This window comes from Neoarius graeffei, chromosome 1 (genome assembly GCF_027579695.1).
Source record: "Neoarius graeffei isolate fNeoGra1 chromosome 1, fNeoGra1.pri, whole genome shotgun sequence".
Lineage (NCBI taxonomy): Eukaryota > Metazoa > Chordata > Actinopteri > Siluriformes > Ariidae > Neoarius > Neoarius graeffei.
The window spans coordinates 85862640-85877984 of NC_083569.1; the positions used below are offsets into that span (position 1 = coordinate 85862640).

Sequence of the window (15345 nt, forward strand, 5' to 3'; positions counted from 1 at the left end):
CTGAGACTCGACTCCTCCATAGAAACGAAAACAAATGAAGAGTGAAACACAGAGATAAACAGAACGCCTGCGTGCAGGATGTGATCAGAACAGGCGAGTTTCCATCACGGGAATCCTTCAGGAACTCAAAGCTGGAGCAGAGAGGAGACTTTTGGTCGTTCTTTAGTTCTTCAGAGTTTTCTATGAAGTAGGAACTATTGTGGGCGGAGCTTGTGATACTGAACATCACTAAGCGGTTGAACGCGATCGTTACAGAACGACAGACTCATGTTGATCTTTTACTCTGTGTTTATATAGGACTCGGTTACTGAAGTTAGCTTTATATCTGATCAAGTGGCATCATGGGAGACGAGGCAGAATGTTTCCACAAAATAGTGTGTGAGAGAGAGAGAGAGAGAGAGAGAGAGAGAGAGAGAGAGAGAGTGAGTGTACCTGTGTACTGTGTCCTAGTTCAGGTGACCTCTCGCTGTCTGAGCTGTTGGTTCGTTCACTCAGTGGTTTAGAGAGCTGCCGCTCTTTCATTGGAGTGTTGCGTTTCTGCCGGGGTGTGTGTGTCCCATCCAACCTACACACACACACACACACACACACACACACACACACACACAGAAACTACTTATGTATTGAATTAAATCAAAGTGCACTATCTCTGAATTGAAGCCTTAGAGCATGCAGATGTGGGTATGATTGGGTTATCGGCATGCGTGCACTTGTGTGTGTGCGCGCGCGCAGACCTAGGAGAAGGCATGGTTTGCCCCTCGCTCTTGCTGGTCTTCAGTGGTGTACGTGGTTTCTCGGCCACGGACACCATAATGGATGGTGCCATTTCTGGGAACAGCTCCTGATCATTCACCTCCTACACACAGTCAGTTTTTAACGATTATTAATATTTTAATGTGTTGAGACTGAGAAAGGGCAAACAAGACAAGTGCAGGAAGTGTGTGTGTGTGTGTGTGTGTGTGAGAGATAGATAGATAGATAGATAGATAGATAGATAGATAGATAGATAGATAGATAGATAGATAGATAGATAGATAGATAGATAGATAGATAGATAGATAGATAGATAGATAGACAGACAGACAGACAGACAGACAGACAGTGTGTGTGTGTGTGAGTGAGTGAGTGAGTGAGACAGAGAGGGGGTGTAGGTGTGAGAGAGAGAGAGAGAGAGAGAGAGAGAGAGAGAGAGAGGAGAGAGAGTGTGTGTATGTGTGAGTGTGTGTATGTGTGAGTGAGTGAGTGAGTGAGTGAGTGAGTGAGTGAGTGAGACAGAGAGGGGGTGTAGGTGTGAGAGAGAGAGAGAGAGAGAGAGAGAGAGAGAGAGAGAGAGAGAGAGAGTGTGTGTATGTGTGAGTGTGTGTATGTGTGAGTGAGTGAGTGAGTGAGTGAGTGAGTGAGTGAGACAGAGAGGGGGTGTAGGTGTGAGAGAGAGAGAGAGAGGAGAGAGAGTGTGTGTATGTGTGAGTGTGTGTGTGTGTGAGTGAGTGAGTGAGTGAGTGAGTGAGTGAGACAGAGAGGGGGTGTAGGTGTGAGAGAGAGAGAGAGAGGAGAGAGAGTGTGTGTATGTGTGAGTGAGTGAGTGAGTGAGTGAGTGAGTGAGACAGAGAGGGGGTGTGGGTGTGTGAGAGAGTGTGTGTATGTGTGAGTGAGTGAGTGAGTGAGTGAGTGAGTGAGTGAGTGAGTGAGTGAGTGAGTGAGACAGAGAGGGGGTGTAGGTGTGAGAGAGAGAGAGAGAGGAGAGAGAGTGTGTGTATGTGTGAGTGAGTGAGTGAGTGAGTGAGTGAGTGAGTGAGTGAGTGAGTGAGTGAGACAGAGAGGGGGTGTGGGTGTGTGAGAGAGTGTGTGTATGTGTGAGTGAGTGAGACAGAGAGGGGGTGTGGGGGAGAGAGAGAGAGAGAGAGAGGAGAGAGAGTGTGTGTATGTATGTGTGAGTGAGTGAGTGAGTGAGACAGAGAGGTGTGTGTGTGTGTGTGTGTGTGTGTGTGTGTGTGTGTGTGTGTGTGTGTGTGTGTGTGTATGTGTGTGTAGTTGACCCTCACTGAGATGTCCGGTTCGGTCGTCGTCTCGTCCAGGTTGCGGCTGCGTGAGTGTTTGAGCTTGTCTGAGGGAGGCTGCTCCCCCTGCTGGAGAAACACAGGAACTGTACACAACACTCCCAGTCTCCACACTGAACCCTGACACATTACACACATCTGTCCCGAAACCGCCTTCACCCCGCCTTCCCCAACCTGCTCCTACACCCACCCCGCCTTCCCCAACCTGCTCCTACACCAAAACCCCACCCCCACCCCCCTGCTCGAACACACTCATCAACTCAGGAAGACATTACGTATCTGATTAGTACAGTCAGGTGTTTTCAAGCAGGGAAAACACCAAAAACGTGCAGGGCTTGTTGGGAACCTCGACTCTACGCTATAACGCTTCTACACTGTGCACTTATTCAGTGACATGTTATTTACACTAAGGTAGCTAATATGATGTTTCCCCACAAACACACGCCTAACATCTTTTTACTTACAAAACAACATTGTTTATAAAAACCGAGACTGTGTAGATAAACAATGTGGGCGCTTGGCTTTTCTAGTACTAGTGTGGCTGATGGGCTGTTGCCAAGGAGACGCCGCTGTCAGTCAATCAGGAGGAGAGTCAGCTCAGGTTTCCTCAAAATGCCTTTTCACCGTCCCATCTCACCTCCATCACTCCAACTCACACTCGCATTCGGTCCCATTCCTCCCCACACACACTCACCGGGCTGAAAGGGTCTCTGGTCAGACTCCCTTTGCTGTTCAGGCTGCCGATTTCCGTCTGAGAGCTGGACTGCGACATTCCCTCGAAGAACGGCCTGCGTGCACACACACGCGCACACGGTAAATCATCTCTACACCTGCTTCAGATTAACAGCCTCAAAGCGCCGTGATGACCGAGCGCGCTCATTTCTATTCATGGACGGACGTGTGAGCAGATTCCAGACGGCTGGCTGACGCTGTGTTTACGCGCTGGCAGGATTCTGTGTTTAGATCAGCTGCTCGACTGAATCAGTAATAAAGCAGGCCGGTGTGTTTGGACTGGAGCCGCTTCAGGCTGATTACACAGATCGAAACTGGCCGAGATGCCGGCTGATTACAGTGATTCTGGTAATGATGCAGTGTGTGCTGGAGCTTCTGTGCCAAAAATTGCAATTCTCATCTCTCAATATATCTCACCACCAGAGGGCAGTTGTGCTCCCTCATCCTGTCACCCTGCGCACACTACAGAAGCAGTCAAAAGTTCAGACGCACCTTCTAATTCAACGTTTTTTCTTTATTTTTATTAATTAAAAGTCACCTCATGTCTGAAAGTAATGATGGATGTCGTTTCTCTTTACTTACTTGAGCGGTTCTTGACATAATATAGATTACTACAGTTGTGGAGGCAATAGGGCTGTTTACTGTATTTTTATTTATTATTTACTATTTGATCGCAAACATATTAAAAAAAAAAAAAAAAGCAAGAAACTGCACTAATTAACATTTGACGAGGCACCTGTTAACTGAAAAGCGTTCCCGGTGACTCATGAAACTGGTTAAGATAACGCCAATAGTGTGCAAAGCGTCAAGGGAAACGCTGGCTACTTTGAAGAATCTAAAATATGAAACCAACATTTATGTTCCAATAGTTTTGATGTCATCAGTATTGTTCTACAGTGTAGTCCCAATACAGGACAACATATGACCGAGTAGGGGTGTACAAACTTTTAACCGGTACTGTATGCAAGTTTGTGTCCGCCTCCATCCTCCCTGTTACATTCTTCTTATCCCACAGGATTGTGAGTTTGATATAAATAGTCGTGTTCGTGTGTATAAACACGAGCACCATCTGTTTTATTTCGTCAGTCGACAAAACAAAACGTCTAGATCAAGAGCTCGAGTCCATTTTTACATCAAGCATCATAATGGGAAAAATGTGAGCTCGGAGACCTTGACCGTGGGGTGTTTATTACTGCCGGATGGACCGATTTGAGTATTTCAGAATCTCGTGGGATTTGCACACACGCAATAGCTTGTAGAGTTTACACAGAACGGTATAAAAAAAGAAAAGAAACAAAAACAAACAAAAAATTCCAGCTTTCCATCACACAGATGGTTCTGAGCGAGGAATCGCCTTGAGGAGAGCGGAAGGCTGTGGTTACTCAAACAGCCACTCTTTACAACCACGGTGAGAAGAAAAGCATCTCAAAGTGCACAACATGTCCAACCTTAAAAGGAGAACTGAAGGCAAATTTATCATCTCATCTCATTATCTGTAGCCGCTTTATCCTTCTACAGGGTCGCAGGCGAGCTGGAGCCTATCCCAGCTGACTACGGGCGAAAGGCGGGGTACACCCTGGACAAGTCGCCAGGTCATCACAGGGCTGACACATAGACACAGACAACCATTCACACTCACATTCACACCTACGGTCAATTTAGAGTCACCAGTTAACCTAACCTGCATGTCTTTGGACTGTGGGGGAAACCGGAGCACCCGGAGGAAACCCACGCGGCCACGGGGCTCGAACCCGGACCTTCTTGCTGTGAGGCAACAACGCTAACCACTACACCACCGTGCCGCCCGAAGGCAAATCATCAAAATTCTATTTATCTCCTTTTATTAAATATCGGAATGCATTTCTGATCGCTATTTTGTCACTGCTATAGCAAGTTCTGAGTGTTTGAAATACGCTCTGTAATATATCAGTCCATATGTCAAAGCGATGGGCATAAACAAGATTCACTGAGACCTGTGCGAGACATCGTAGGATGGAAGTAAAACGTACAACGGAAATCAAAGCGACCGACATCTGCCAACGTTGTCAAAAGACGCGCGCGCCCTCTTTCGAATGCTGATGTAATCAAGCCGGAAGTTTTGTTTGTTTTGATAGCAATCAGGAAAGTCTGAAAAAAAAAGTCCGCAGTAATTATCATTTAAACTTGTTTTTGTGCAATACTTCGTTTGGGAAAACAGTTTTCAAAATGGCGGCACTGACACCTGGCTGACACTTCACGTTTCGAAGTCTCGCACAAGTCTCGTGAAGATCGCGCGGATAAGTGACGCCTGCCGTGGACCAAACGAACTAAATTCAACACCGCTAAAAACCGAACAGGCCGATAAGTATAATATTTAATTGCAATTAGTTGCCAATACGAGTCATGATATAAGCCGAAAACGCAATTGAATAACACGTTAATTAAGAAATAAAGCAAGTTTAAAAATGACTTCAGTTCTCCTTTAAAGCAGGTGGACGAATAATATTTTCAAGTCCTGCCAGCCACAAACAGGAGCCTGACGCTACAGTGGACACACACTCACCAACGATCGGACAGCTCAAGTTGAATTCACTGATACGGATAGCTATAAATTACTTGGCCTTTTCCCAGTCTGGCGGTGAACCTGTACCCACTGCAGCGTCTGATTCCAGTTCTTGCCTGATAGTCCTGTTGAAGGCCATCCACATCAAGGATTGTTCTGAGATGCTTTTCAGATCACCACGGGTTGTAAAGAGTGCTTATTGCTTTCAAACTGGGTGTGGTTTTCAAAAAAAAAAAAAAAAAGTGCTGTCTCCTCCTTCTTCTGTTCCTATACTGGCTTTCAGTGTGCTACAGAATTCACTTCAAAACACACGTCTAACATCACTACACGGATTAGGACTTGCAGGAATCTTGGCTCATTAGGAAACAGATCATCATACTGAAGCTACATAAACACTGAGCATGAAGAAGCGGCTTTTAGATGGAACTAGCTGTCACAGAGCCTCAGTGGCGCCCTGATATTTTACAGTTATTCCACGAAATCGAGTCGTACATGAGCTGACAGCTGAAGAGGCGCGTAGCACCGAGTCGGCTATAAGCCGTGTATGACGAGATTGAGTGGAATAACCGTTTTATTTCATCCACATTCACTAGATTTCGAGAAACGGAGCATTTTTATTGTTTTTTTTTTTTGCAAATTCAATAAATAAAAACTTTATACAAAACGTCTGACAAAATCTTTTCCGCTGAGAATGTAAACAAACCAGTGAAATGACAGGAGCAATTTGTGAAAAATGCTCTCATAATAATAATCATTGAAAAAAAAAAAAAAAAAAGATTCTTACCATCGGATATTTTCTTTCCATATTTTTTGCTTTTTTAATTTGCGCTAGTGCAAATTGCTAGTCTCGCTCAGGATCTCTATTATTCTCGTAACGTTTTTTTAGGGCGCCATTTCTCCCTCAGTTTTCAGCCAATCGCCAACAAATTTCACATGAATTTGTGAAATTCTGGGCCGAATTACGCTGCTCCGACTTTTGGTGGTGATCTGGATCACTGATCCGGAATGATGCATGAAAAACAGGCGCTTTTTTTTCCCCCCAATCACTTATAATTGTCAATTTTCATGATTTTTTTTTTCCAAATCAGGTTTTTTTTTTTAATTTTGTTCAGCAAAATGACCTTCACCTTGACCTTCAATTGACAACAGCCAGCTAGCGCAAATTACTGTGACTTTAGTCACAGTCTATCTAGGTTTTTTTTTTTTTTGGGGGGGGGGGTTCTTCTTTATCTTTAGGGTATTTTGGCGGTTGGCAAACCAACTTAAAGGTGCATTACTGCCACCGACTGGGCTGGAGTGGGGAACAGGAGATTTTTTTTGGGGGGGGGGGGGGGGGGGGGGGGACAGTCTTTTAGCCATTTCTGTTTCTTTTAAATACTTCATAATTTTTAGGGTTTTGCTTTCGAGTCCCCCCGTTCTTGGTTGGTTCAGCAACACGCGCCGCCATTTTGTTTCTCTACTCACGGTATATGAGCTGATATCCTAGTAGTAGAGTAGCCAATCAGAGCGGGCAATTGCTCATATCCCGTGAATGTGGACAGAATAAGAGATTATCACTTCAAATCCTTCCTGTTTGAATAGTTTCAGTGATTTTAGCTCTCGGGGAAAGTATTGCATTTTATTTTTAAAATAAAATGCATTTTTATTTTTTTTTATTTTAAAATTGCATTTTTATCTTATTTTTACTTCATTTCCACACTAACTTTTGCATTGCATTTTTATTTTCCAGTTGAAAAAAATTCTCTCTTTTCAATTCTTTTTATAATTATTCACTTTATTTGAGAGAAGAAGAGGAGCTCGCCTGTGCAACTTCAAGGAAAGAGAATTATTCTGACCAGAATCAATACTCTAACAGCCCTGTAATATAAACTGTACTGTGTGAGAGACCTGAGTTTGGGTTTGGGCGTGCTCAGGATGCTGTCCGTCTCCTCCATCTCTGGACCGCTGTCACTCGGGTTGTACATCTCCAGGCTGTCATAGAGCTCGTCCAGGTCCTCCTCCACCTCCTGGATCTGCTCTTGTGAGACGTGCTCCAATCCGAAACTGACCTGCACACCCACACACAGTCAGAACGCACCGTTAAGAGCCTCAGCACCTTTTAGCACGAAGAAAAAGAAGTGGAGGAGGAGAGAAAGGCAGAGACTGACATGAAGAAAAAGAACAACAGATTGAGTGCGTCGAGTGTAAAAGCGCTAGCATGTCAAAACGCACGTCGGTGTGAGCGCGAGTCGAAGAGAGCAGAGTGCAGGAGGACTGTACTGGTCACAGCACTCAGAGTTTAATGTTTGCGCTTCCACCTACACAACTGAATCAACTCGAGAGCTCATTATGAAGCGCTCTGCTCAGGAACTCCAGTAACTCTGCTGCTCCTGCCTGTTACAAGCAATCAGAACGCATGAGGAAATGAAAGCTACTTGCTTCCTTGTTTAAAAAAATATATATACAGTGGGGAAAATAAGTATTTGATACACTGCCGATTTTGCAAGTTTTCCCAATTACAAAGAAAGGAGAGGTCTGTCATTTTTATCGTAGGTACACTTCAACTGTGAGAGACAGAATCTAAAAAAAAAAAAAAAAATCCAGAAAATCACATTGTATAATTTTTAAATAATTAATTTGCATGTTATTGCATGAAATAAGTATTTGATACAATAGAAAAACAGAACTTAATATTTGGGACAGAAACAATTACAGAGGTCAGACGTTTCCTGTAGTTCTTGACCAGGTTTGCGCACACTGCAGCAGGGGTTTTGGCCCACTCCTCCAGACAGATCTTCTCCAGATCTTTCAGGTTTCAGGGCTGTTGCTGGGCAACACGGAGTTTCGGCTCCCTCCAAAGATTTTCTATTGGGTTTAGGTCTGGAGACCGGCTAGGCCACTCCAGGACCTTGAAATGCTTCTTACGGAGCCACTCCTTAGTTGCCCTGGCTGTGTGTTTCGGGTCATTGTCATGCTGGAAGACCCAGCCACGACCCATCTTCAATGCTCTTACTGAGGGAAGGTGGTTGTTGCCCAAAATCTCACAATACATGGCCCAATCCATCCTCCCATCAATACAGTGCAGTCGTCCTGTCCCCTTTGCAGAAAAGCACCCCCAAAGTATGACGCTTCTACCCCCATGCTTCACGGTTGGGATGGTGTTCTTGGGGTTGTACTCGTCCTTCTTCTTCCTCCAAACACAGCGAGTGGGGTTTATACCAAAAAGCTCTATTTTGGTCTCATATGACCTTCTCTCATGCCTCCTCTGGATCATCCAGATGGTCACTGGCAAACTTCAGATGGGCCTGGACACGTGCTGGCTTGAGCAGGGGGACCTTGCACACGCTGCAGGACTTTAATCCATGACGGCGTCGTGTGTTACTAATGGTAATCTTTGAGACTGTGGTCCCAGCTCTCTTCAGGTCATTGACCAGGTCCTCCTGTGTAGTTCTGGGCTGATCCCTCACCTTTCTCATGATCATTGATACCCCACGAGGCAAGATCTTGCATGGAGCCCCGGACCGAGGGAGATTGACAGTCATCTTGAGTTTCTTCCATTTTCTAATAATTGCACCAACAGTTGTTGCCTTCTCACCAAGCTGCTTGCCTATTGTCCTGTAGCCCATCTCAGCCTTGTGCAGGTCTACAGTTTTGTCCCTGGTGTCCTTAGACAGCTCTTTGGTCTTGCCCATGGTGGAGAGGTTGGAGTCTGATTGAGTGTGTGGACAGGTGTCTTTTATACAGGTAACGGGTTCAAACCGGTGCAATTAATCCAGGTAATGAGTGGAGAATAGGAGGGCTTCTTAAAGAAAAACTAACAGGTCTGTGAGAGCCAGAATTCTTGCTGGTTGGTAGGTGATCAAATACTTATTTCATGCAATAAAATGCAAATTAATTATTTAAAAATCAGACAGACAATGTGATTTTCTGGATTTTTTTTTTGAGATTCTGTCTCTCACAGTTGAAGTGTACCTACGATAAAAATGACAGACCTGTCCATTCTTTGTAAGTGGGAAAACTTGCAAAATCGGCAGTGTATCAAATACTTATTTTCCCCACTGTATATATCGTCGTAGCCTTAACATGAAGCTCGAGAGTCCAGTCAGAGTGTAACAAGTCGCAAACATTACCTCAGCTGAGATTCCTCATGGCTTCAAATGTGGACAAAGGATAAATTTATCACCAGCGCACCGAGTCACAGCTGCACAGTCCCAGGTTTTGCTTGCTAATCTAATCTAAACATAGCTCTCACAACGTGATAAAAGTATGGTGAGCTAGTTTGCTACTTAGGTGCAATGATGTAGAGACAAATGAGTACAGACAAGTCACAAAATTGTTGGCCAACATTTGTTAATCATCCATGGATGCTAATTAATCCGAATAGTAAATACAGAAGCGTGCAGTGCAGCAGGTAGGGACACCTGAATAGTTCGCACTATAGTGCAAGTTACGACGGTCCAGTCTCGAGTCCCCAGTGTTCAAGTCAGTCATTAAAAATAAAAAATAAAAAAATTCGAGTCAAGTCCAACACTCCAACTGCACCATGTGACGATGGCTGTTTCAGCACCATTAACGTTAGTTTGTTCCTGAACGTGACGTATGAACAGGTGAATGTGCTTCTCTTTGTCAGGGAGTGTGAAGTACTCTGTCAGAGATGGTTGGGAGACGGCTGGAAGTGCAGAAGGTGTGTTTATTAATACAAGCGAAGACGGTAAACAATCCAGAACGGCAGGCAAAATCGTAAAACAGTGAAATGGGCACAAACAGGCTATTGTAGACTCGGCAGAATCAAAGACGAGAAACAGGAACTCAAACTAGGAACTCAGGCTCAGTAATGTATCAGCAATGCAACTCAATACTTCGCAAAGTAAGTGTGAGTTTTCAGTTTTTATATAGGTGCGCTGATTGCGCCTTAATCCTGTGCAGGTGCGAGTCGTTTACAGCATGCGTGCAAGAGTCCGCCCGAGTGTCTATCTGATGAACGCGCCAGGGTGTGACGGTCTTACACAAAATTAGTACAAAAATTAATGGCGATATAAATATCTTATGCCAAATTATTATGGCATGTTACAAAAAAAATAAAGAAAAAAACAAATCCGAGTCCTCATCTCCAGTTTACGAGTCCGAACGCAGTTAATGCACGAGTCCGAGTCAAGTCACGAGTCCTTAAAATTAGGGCACGAGTCGGACTCAAATACGACAAGCCTGATATGACGGAAATTGTAGGTTTAAAAAATAATAATAATAATAATAATAATAAATCCTCCTTGATTGTGCAACATATATTCAAAAAAAAAGCGCTAAGAGATTTTCAACTCCATTTCCTAGCATGCACTGCTGCACTTCCTGGATGCAATGGGAGACAAAAGGTATAAACAGCACAGCTTGGTTTATCCGTACTTCTTTCCTGAGCTATTTATAAATGTGTAATGACTGTGTAAAAGCAGTTCAGTGGTACTGTCAGTGTGAGGATTCCTCTCATCTGCCTGAATCTCTGTTACTTTGAAACAGCTGAGCCAAGAGTTATAGGAAATGCAGTCTTTGTAGCTGATGGGCTTCTTTGACAAAAAAAAAAATTTTATACGTTATTTCCCAGCTGGGAGGTCCGTATGGTGAAATACTGTGACCGAGGTCTTGAAAGTACTGACGGGCGGGCCTTTGGGGGCCAGGCCCGCCCATTTAGGCACGTGGGCCCGCCCTAGTGTGGGCCCGCCCACCCTGTCATAGGCTAGGGTCAACAGCTTAACACAATATTTAAAATAAATAAATAAATAAATAAATAAATTGCGGGCTACTACAATTAAACGCTTTTCTTTTTCTTTTAAAAAGGGCATAATATTAAAGAAAAAGTTCTTAATTTAAAATGTGTTAAAACTATTTGTAATCATCCGATTGGTTATTTCGTAATGATCTGGGTTAAACGGAAATGGTTTGGTTAAATGGAAATGGAAACACGCTCTGACTTTTGGTGCAAGCACTGCTCTCTGCGAGAACTCCTTTTCCACCGACCACAGACAAAGTATGCTGCACACACGCAAGGCCAATTTGATCAAATTGGCATTTGAGAAGGACTTAACAAAACAGTTCAGGGAGGAATGGAGTGACGCTGTCTTGCGAAGAGTCCATGCAGCTGCACATCGTCGCCTACCGCTTTACTGAGGGTGAGCTTGAATTTTTAATCACTACATAATAGTTATACTTGAGTTGTTGATTATAGTAAGCCTACTGTATGGGCTACAAAATAGTTATACATGACACACTGTTTTCTTAACGTTTCGGCCTGCGCCCATCTCGTCAGCCCTGCGCTGTCATGCACTTGGCGTTTGATTTGCAAACTAAGCATTGGAGATAAGAAACTGGTTTTGACGTTTCAGTTAACCTACAAAATACATCTGCATTAAAGATTAATATTGTCATGCTTCACAAAACTAGATTTGAGACATAAAACTTTTAATGCGCATGGTTTCACTTAGAAGGGATTCAGTGACTGCAGTTAGGCTGTGTGCAGGGAGGATGAGTGTGGCACGGGGGTATGAGTGTGATGTAATCTGTTGCGCACTCTTAATTGTAAAGTTCAATCTTAATTTGCTGTCAACATTGATCACAATCAGCCGTTTGCGCATTCAGTGTTGGGTATTCGGAACGAGTTTACAACATGACTCGTGTGCAAACGGAATACTGCCAATATTCCATATGAAACGGAATATTCCCTGCAAATGCGCTCAGTGACGGACAATATATAGCAGCGGAACAGGGTGTCTGAAGAGCTCAAAATACACCATTTTAGAGTGTTTTTTTCCAAAAATTTCTTCCGGGGGAGCATGCCCCCAGAACCCTCTAGTAAAATTGGGTTCACCGATGCATGCCCACCCCCAGCCAGTGCAATGCCCAGCTACTAGACCGCTTCTGCCGCCGGGTCTGAGTACTGAGCGAGGCCCTCTGGGTCAGTATTCAAGGCCGAGGTCACGGTATTTCACCATACGGACCGACCTTAAGCTGGTAAATAATATATTTATTTTTTTCTTTACCAAATTCTAACAGAAAACGAGAGCACCCGAAAGGGAAAACCGAGCCGAGCCGCCATTTTGAATCCTCATTCACGGCTGTAATGCAAATGGCTTCCTCCTCGGTATACAAGTGCACTTCCATGGCAGGAAAAAAACTACATTTTGCCGCCTGTGTAGTCCCATATTTATACAAAATTGAGTCATTCAGGATTCAGCCATGTTTTTGCTCGACCAAAGTTGTACAGTATTATGACCTTTATATAAACTCTGAAGAAGAGAGTGTACTGGTTGAAAGTTTTTACCTAACGTAATATTATGTATTAGGATAACATGGTCCAAAATGGGCCTCATTAACTAATGAGATCAAACTGTTAGCAAATTACAGGTTTTAGCTTTCTCCTGAAATGTTTTCTTTTATTTCTTCTTCCTCAGGGTAGTAAAACTCGCTTTCGCTGTGAACACTGTCGTTATCGCTATCCATGCTGTAAAATTAATGCTGTTCTCCTGAGAAATGCTGGCAAACATTTATAAGATTTTTTATAATCTTATAAATACATCTTATAAAAAAAGATAAATGTTGAGAAAAACTGCTACTATGTTTGTTGTTGTTGTGAACGAGCGAGTTGCCAGAGGTCCGTAACCGGGGTCCGCTCGCCAGCCAATCAGAGCGCAGGATTTGGACCGCAAAAAAAAATATATTTTAGTTATAATAGAACCCTCCGTGATATTAACTGTATGGAGATGCATTCTTGGACAGAACATGACAGAATGAGCAGGAAGTGTGTGAAACATCACCTCATCTGACACTTTAAACCTCTTCAGCAGGGCCACAAACTTCTGCTTGATGTTGGGTTGCTGCAGAACGAGAACAGAGTTTGTTAAACACACACACAAAGTTAATAATGACCACAGAAGTGAATTAAATCCTGAAATTGTGCTACGTCTCACTGGCAGGTTTTCATCCACACAGGAGCTAATGAGTGTTTGTGAAAGACTCCACTCCTGGAGCTTCATTTGGGAGCCCTGCACATATTGTGTGTGCGAGGAAAAAAAAAAATTGAGTTCACCAGCCCATTTATATCTATTAGAATCAATAAACTGTGCTATATAGTGATGTATTATTCTGCCTGATCATGACAGATGGGCTCGTGTGTGCGTGCGCGCCACTGAGCTCTGTATAAAATCTGGAGCTCATCGCCGCCATCTTACCACTCACACCACGGAGCGGAACAGAACGGCCAATTAGACTACTGGAAGCTACACAAAACTGGACAGGTTATTTCTGGAGTTGGTGAGAAAAATGACAAGAAAAACATCTGCATGTGCAGCAGTGAACTGTACAAACCGTCGGGTCAAAGGTTGTGGACGGACATTTCACCTGCGAGTGTTGATAGTGTGATCATTTTTACACGTCTTTGATATGGAGTGCGAGAGCTCAAGCTCAAATTCAAGAAGAAAAACGGAGTAAATTAGCCTCAGGAGCCTAAATGAAAGAAGGACCGTAGCCTGAGGCAGAACTGGCAGTGAGGGATACAAATAAAAAGAGAGACTTTATTGTTCTAGTTTGGTCAGGAGTTATTTTCATTGACCTCAGGCTAAGCACAATTGACAAACCACACACGGTCACACCCACTCACACAAATCGACAAAATGGGCATGAGTGTCTGTTTTAATGGCATGATTTCAATTTAAAGTGCATATCACGGGTAAATTCAGGAGCAAGATCAATGAAATTCTCCTATTTTATATTAAACTTTGGTCAAATATTTGTAACATTCTGCATTCTCTGCAATTTTTTTACCTTGCACAATACCAGAAAAATTCAGTTGAAATCAAGCCATTTGAGGCGAATTGGTCCGCCTCTGAAAAAACTTGGCATTTGGATTTCCCGGGAAACATTGATTTTTCTGACGTCGTGTGCGGGACGCCTCCCTCTGAATCCTACGTCAGCGCTGGTTTGTTTATGAGAAAACGACCTGGTGGTTTTCTGCAAATTTCTTCAACGTTATCACGTAATTATTAAAATGGTTAACAGATGTATCGTAGGAGGGTGTAGCAACACTAATCTTGATGGGATTAGTACTCATTGTTTCCCAAAAGACCGGACAATGAGAGAGAAATGGGAGCGCTTGGTCTACACAGGCTGTGCACTGAAACCGTGCAAAGCTCGCGCAGCCTGCTGGCGCTTCCACAGGTGACGTCACGAATCTGGCTCCAGACTCCCTTGGGATTTTTCCAGACGAGTTTTATTTTTTTCTGCTGTAGACCGATTGCCTTGTGCAAAATTACTCTTCTGGATGAGTGTGTAAAGGGACATACTTTCATAAAAAAAAAAAAAAAAACATGAATTTGGTCCAGGATATGCACTTTAAATTGAGTGCAAGTATATTGATAAGTACTCTTGAATCAGGGCTGGTCATATTTCCTGGACGGCATCCGATATATGATTTCCTGTACAAAGAAAAAGTGAAATCTCCATAAAAATAATTATAGTAGTAAAAGTGCCGTTCAAAAAGAATGATCAGAGACTGAACTGGAAAAGGAAAAAACAATAACAGTGAAGCGGAGTGCGATAAAGATGTGTAACGAATGGGGGAGGGGTAAAGTGGAGAAAATAAGAGGAGGGAATAAAAGGGTGAAACGTCAGAAGATACTTTTCTTGTGGCAAATTTGATCGGATACGATGCTTGAACACACAAACCAAATACACGCGATGTGAGCAGTAAGATGGTGGCCAGATGGCTTCACTCATCTCTACAGCGGGGAACGGGCTCTGAGCCCTCCAGATTTTACACAGAGCTCAGTGGTGTGTGTGCGCGCACAGTCTGTTTAGTGTTTTCTTAATATGAAGCAGCACGGCTTCTGTATGTATTTTTGCATGGGTTACGATTGTAGAAATCATGTGTGACCCAGACATACAGGGGAGGATCTATGCTGATGTCAATCAAACATCGGGCAGCTTTGCTCGTGTGCGCGCACGCGTGTATTTAGATCAGTAATGACAATCCCACCAGGGCCTCTTCACAGG

The 15345-nt window shown here is 43.6% G+C and overlaps 1 protein-coding gene across 2 annotated transcripts in view; it reads right to left on the bottom strand.

Annotated features, from left to right (window-relative positions):
• LOC132901579 (phosphofurin acidic cluster sorting protein 1-like) overlaps positions 1 to 15345 on the bottom strand; it is a 151472-nt gene that overhangs the window by 31971 nt on the left and 104156 nt on the right. The window contains exons 8-13 of one of the 2 annotated variants that reach the window (XM_060944188.1): positions 13113 to 13172; positions 7219 to 7379; positions 2752 to 2845; positions 2043 to 2123; positions 735 to 856; positions 433 to 565 (exon numbers count right to left, since the gene is read on the bottom strand). In XM_060944188.1, the coding sequence (XP_060800171.1) occupies positions 433 to 565; positions 735 to 856; positions 2043 to 2123; positions 2752 to 2845; positions 7219 to 7379; positions 13113 to 13172 (651 nt within the window). Of the gene's footprint in view, positions 1 to 432; positions 566 to 734; positions 857 to 2042; positions 2127 to 2751; positions 2846 to 7218; positions 7380 to 13112; positions 13173 to 15345 lie in introns of both variants that reach the window. The other variant, XM_060944110.1, reaches the window with a different exon arrangement.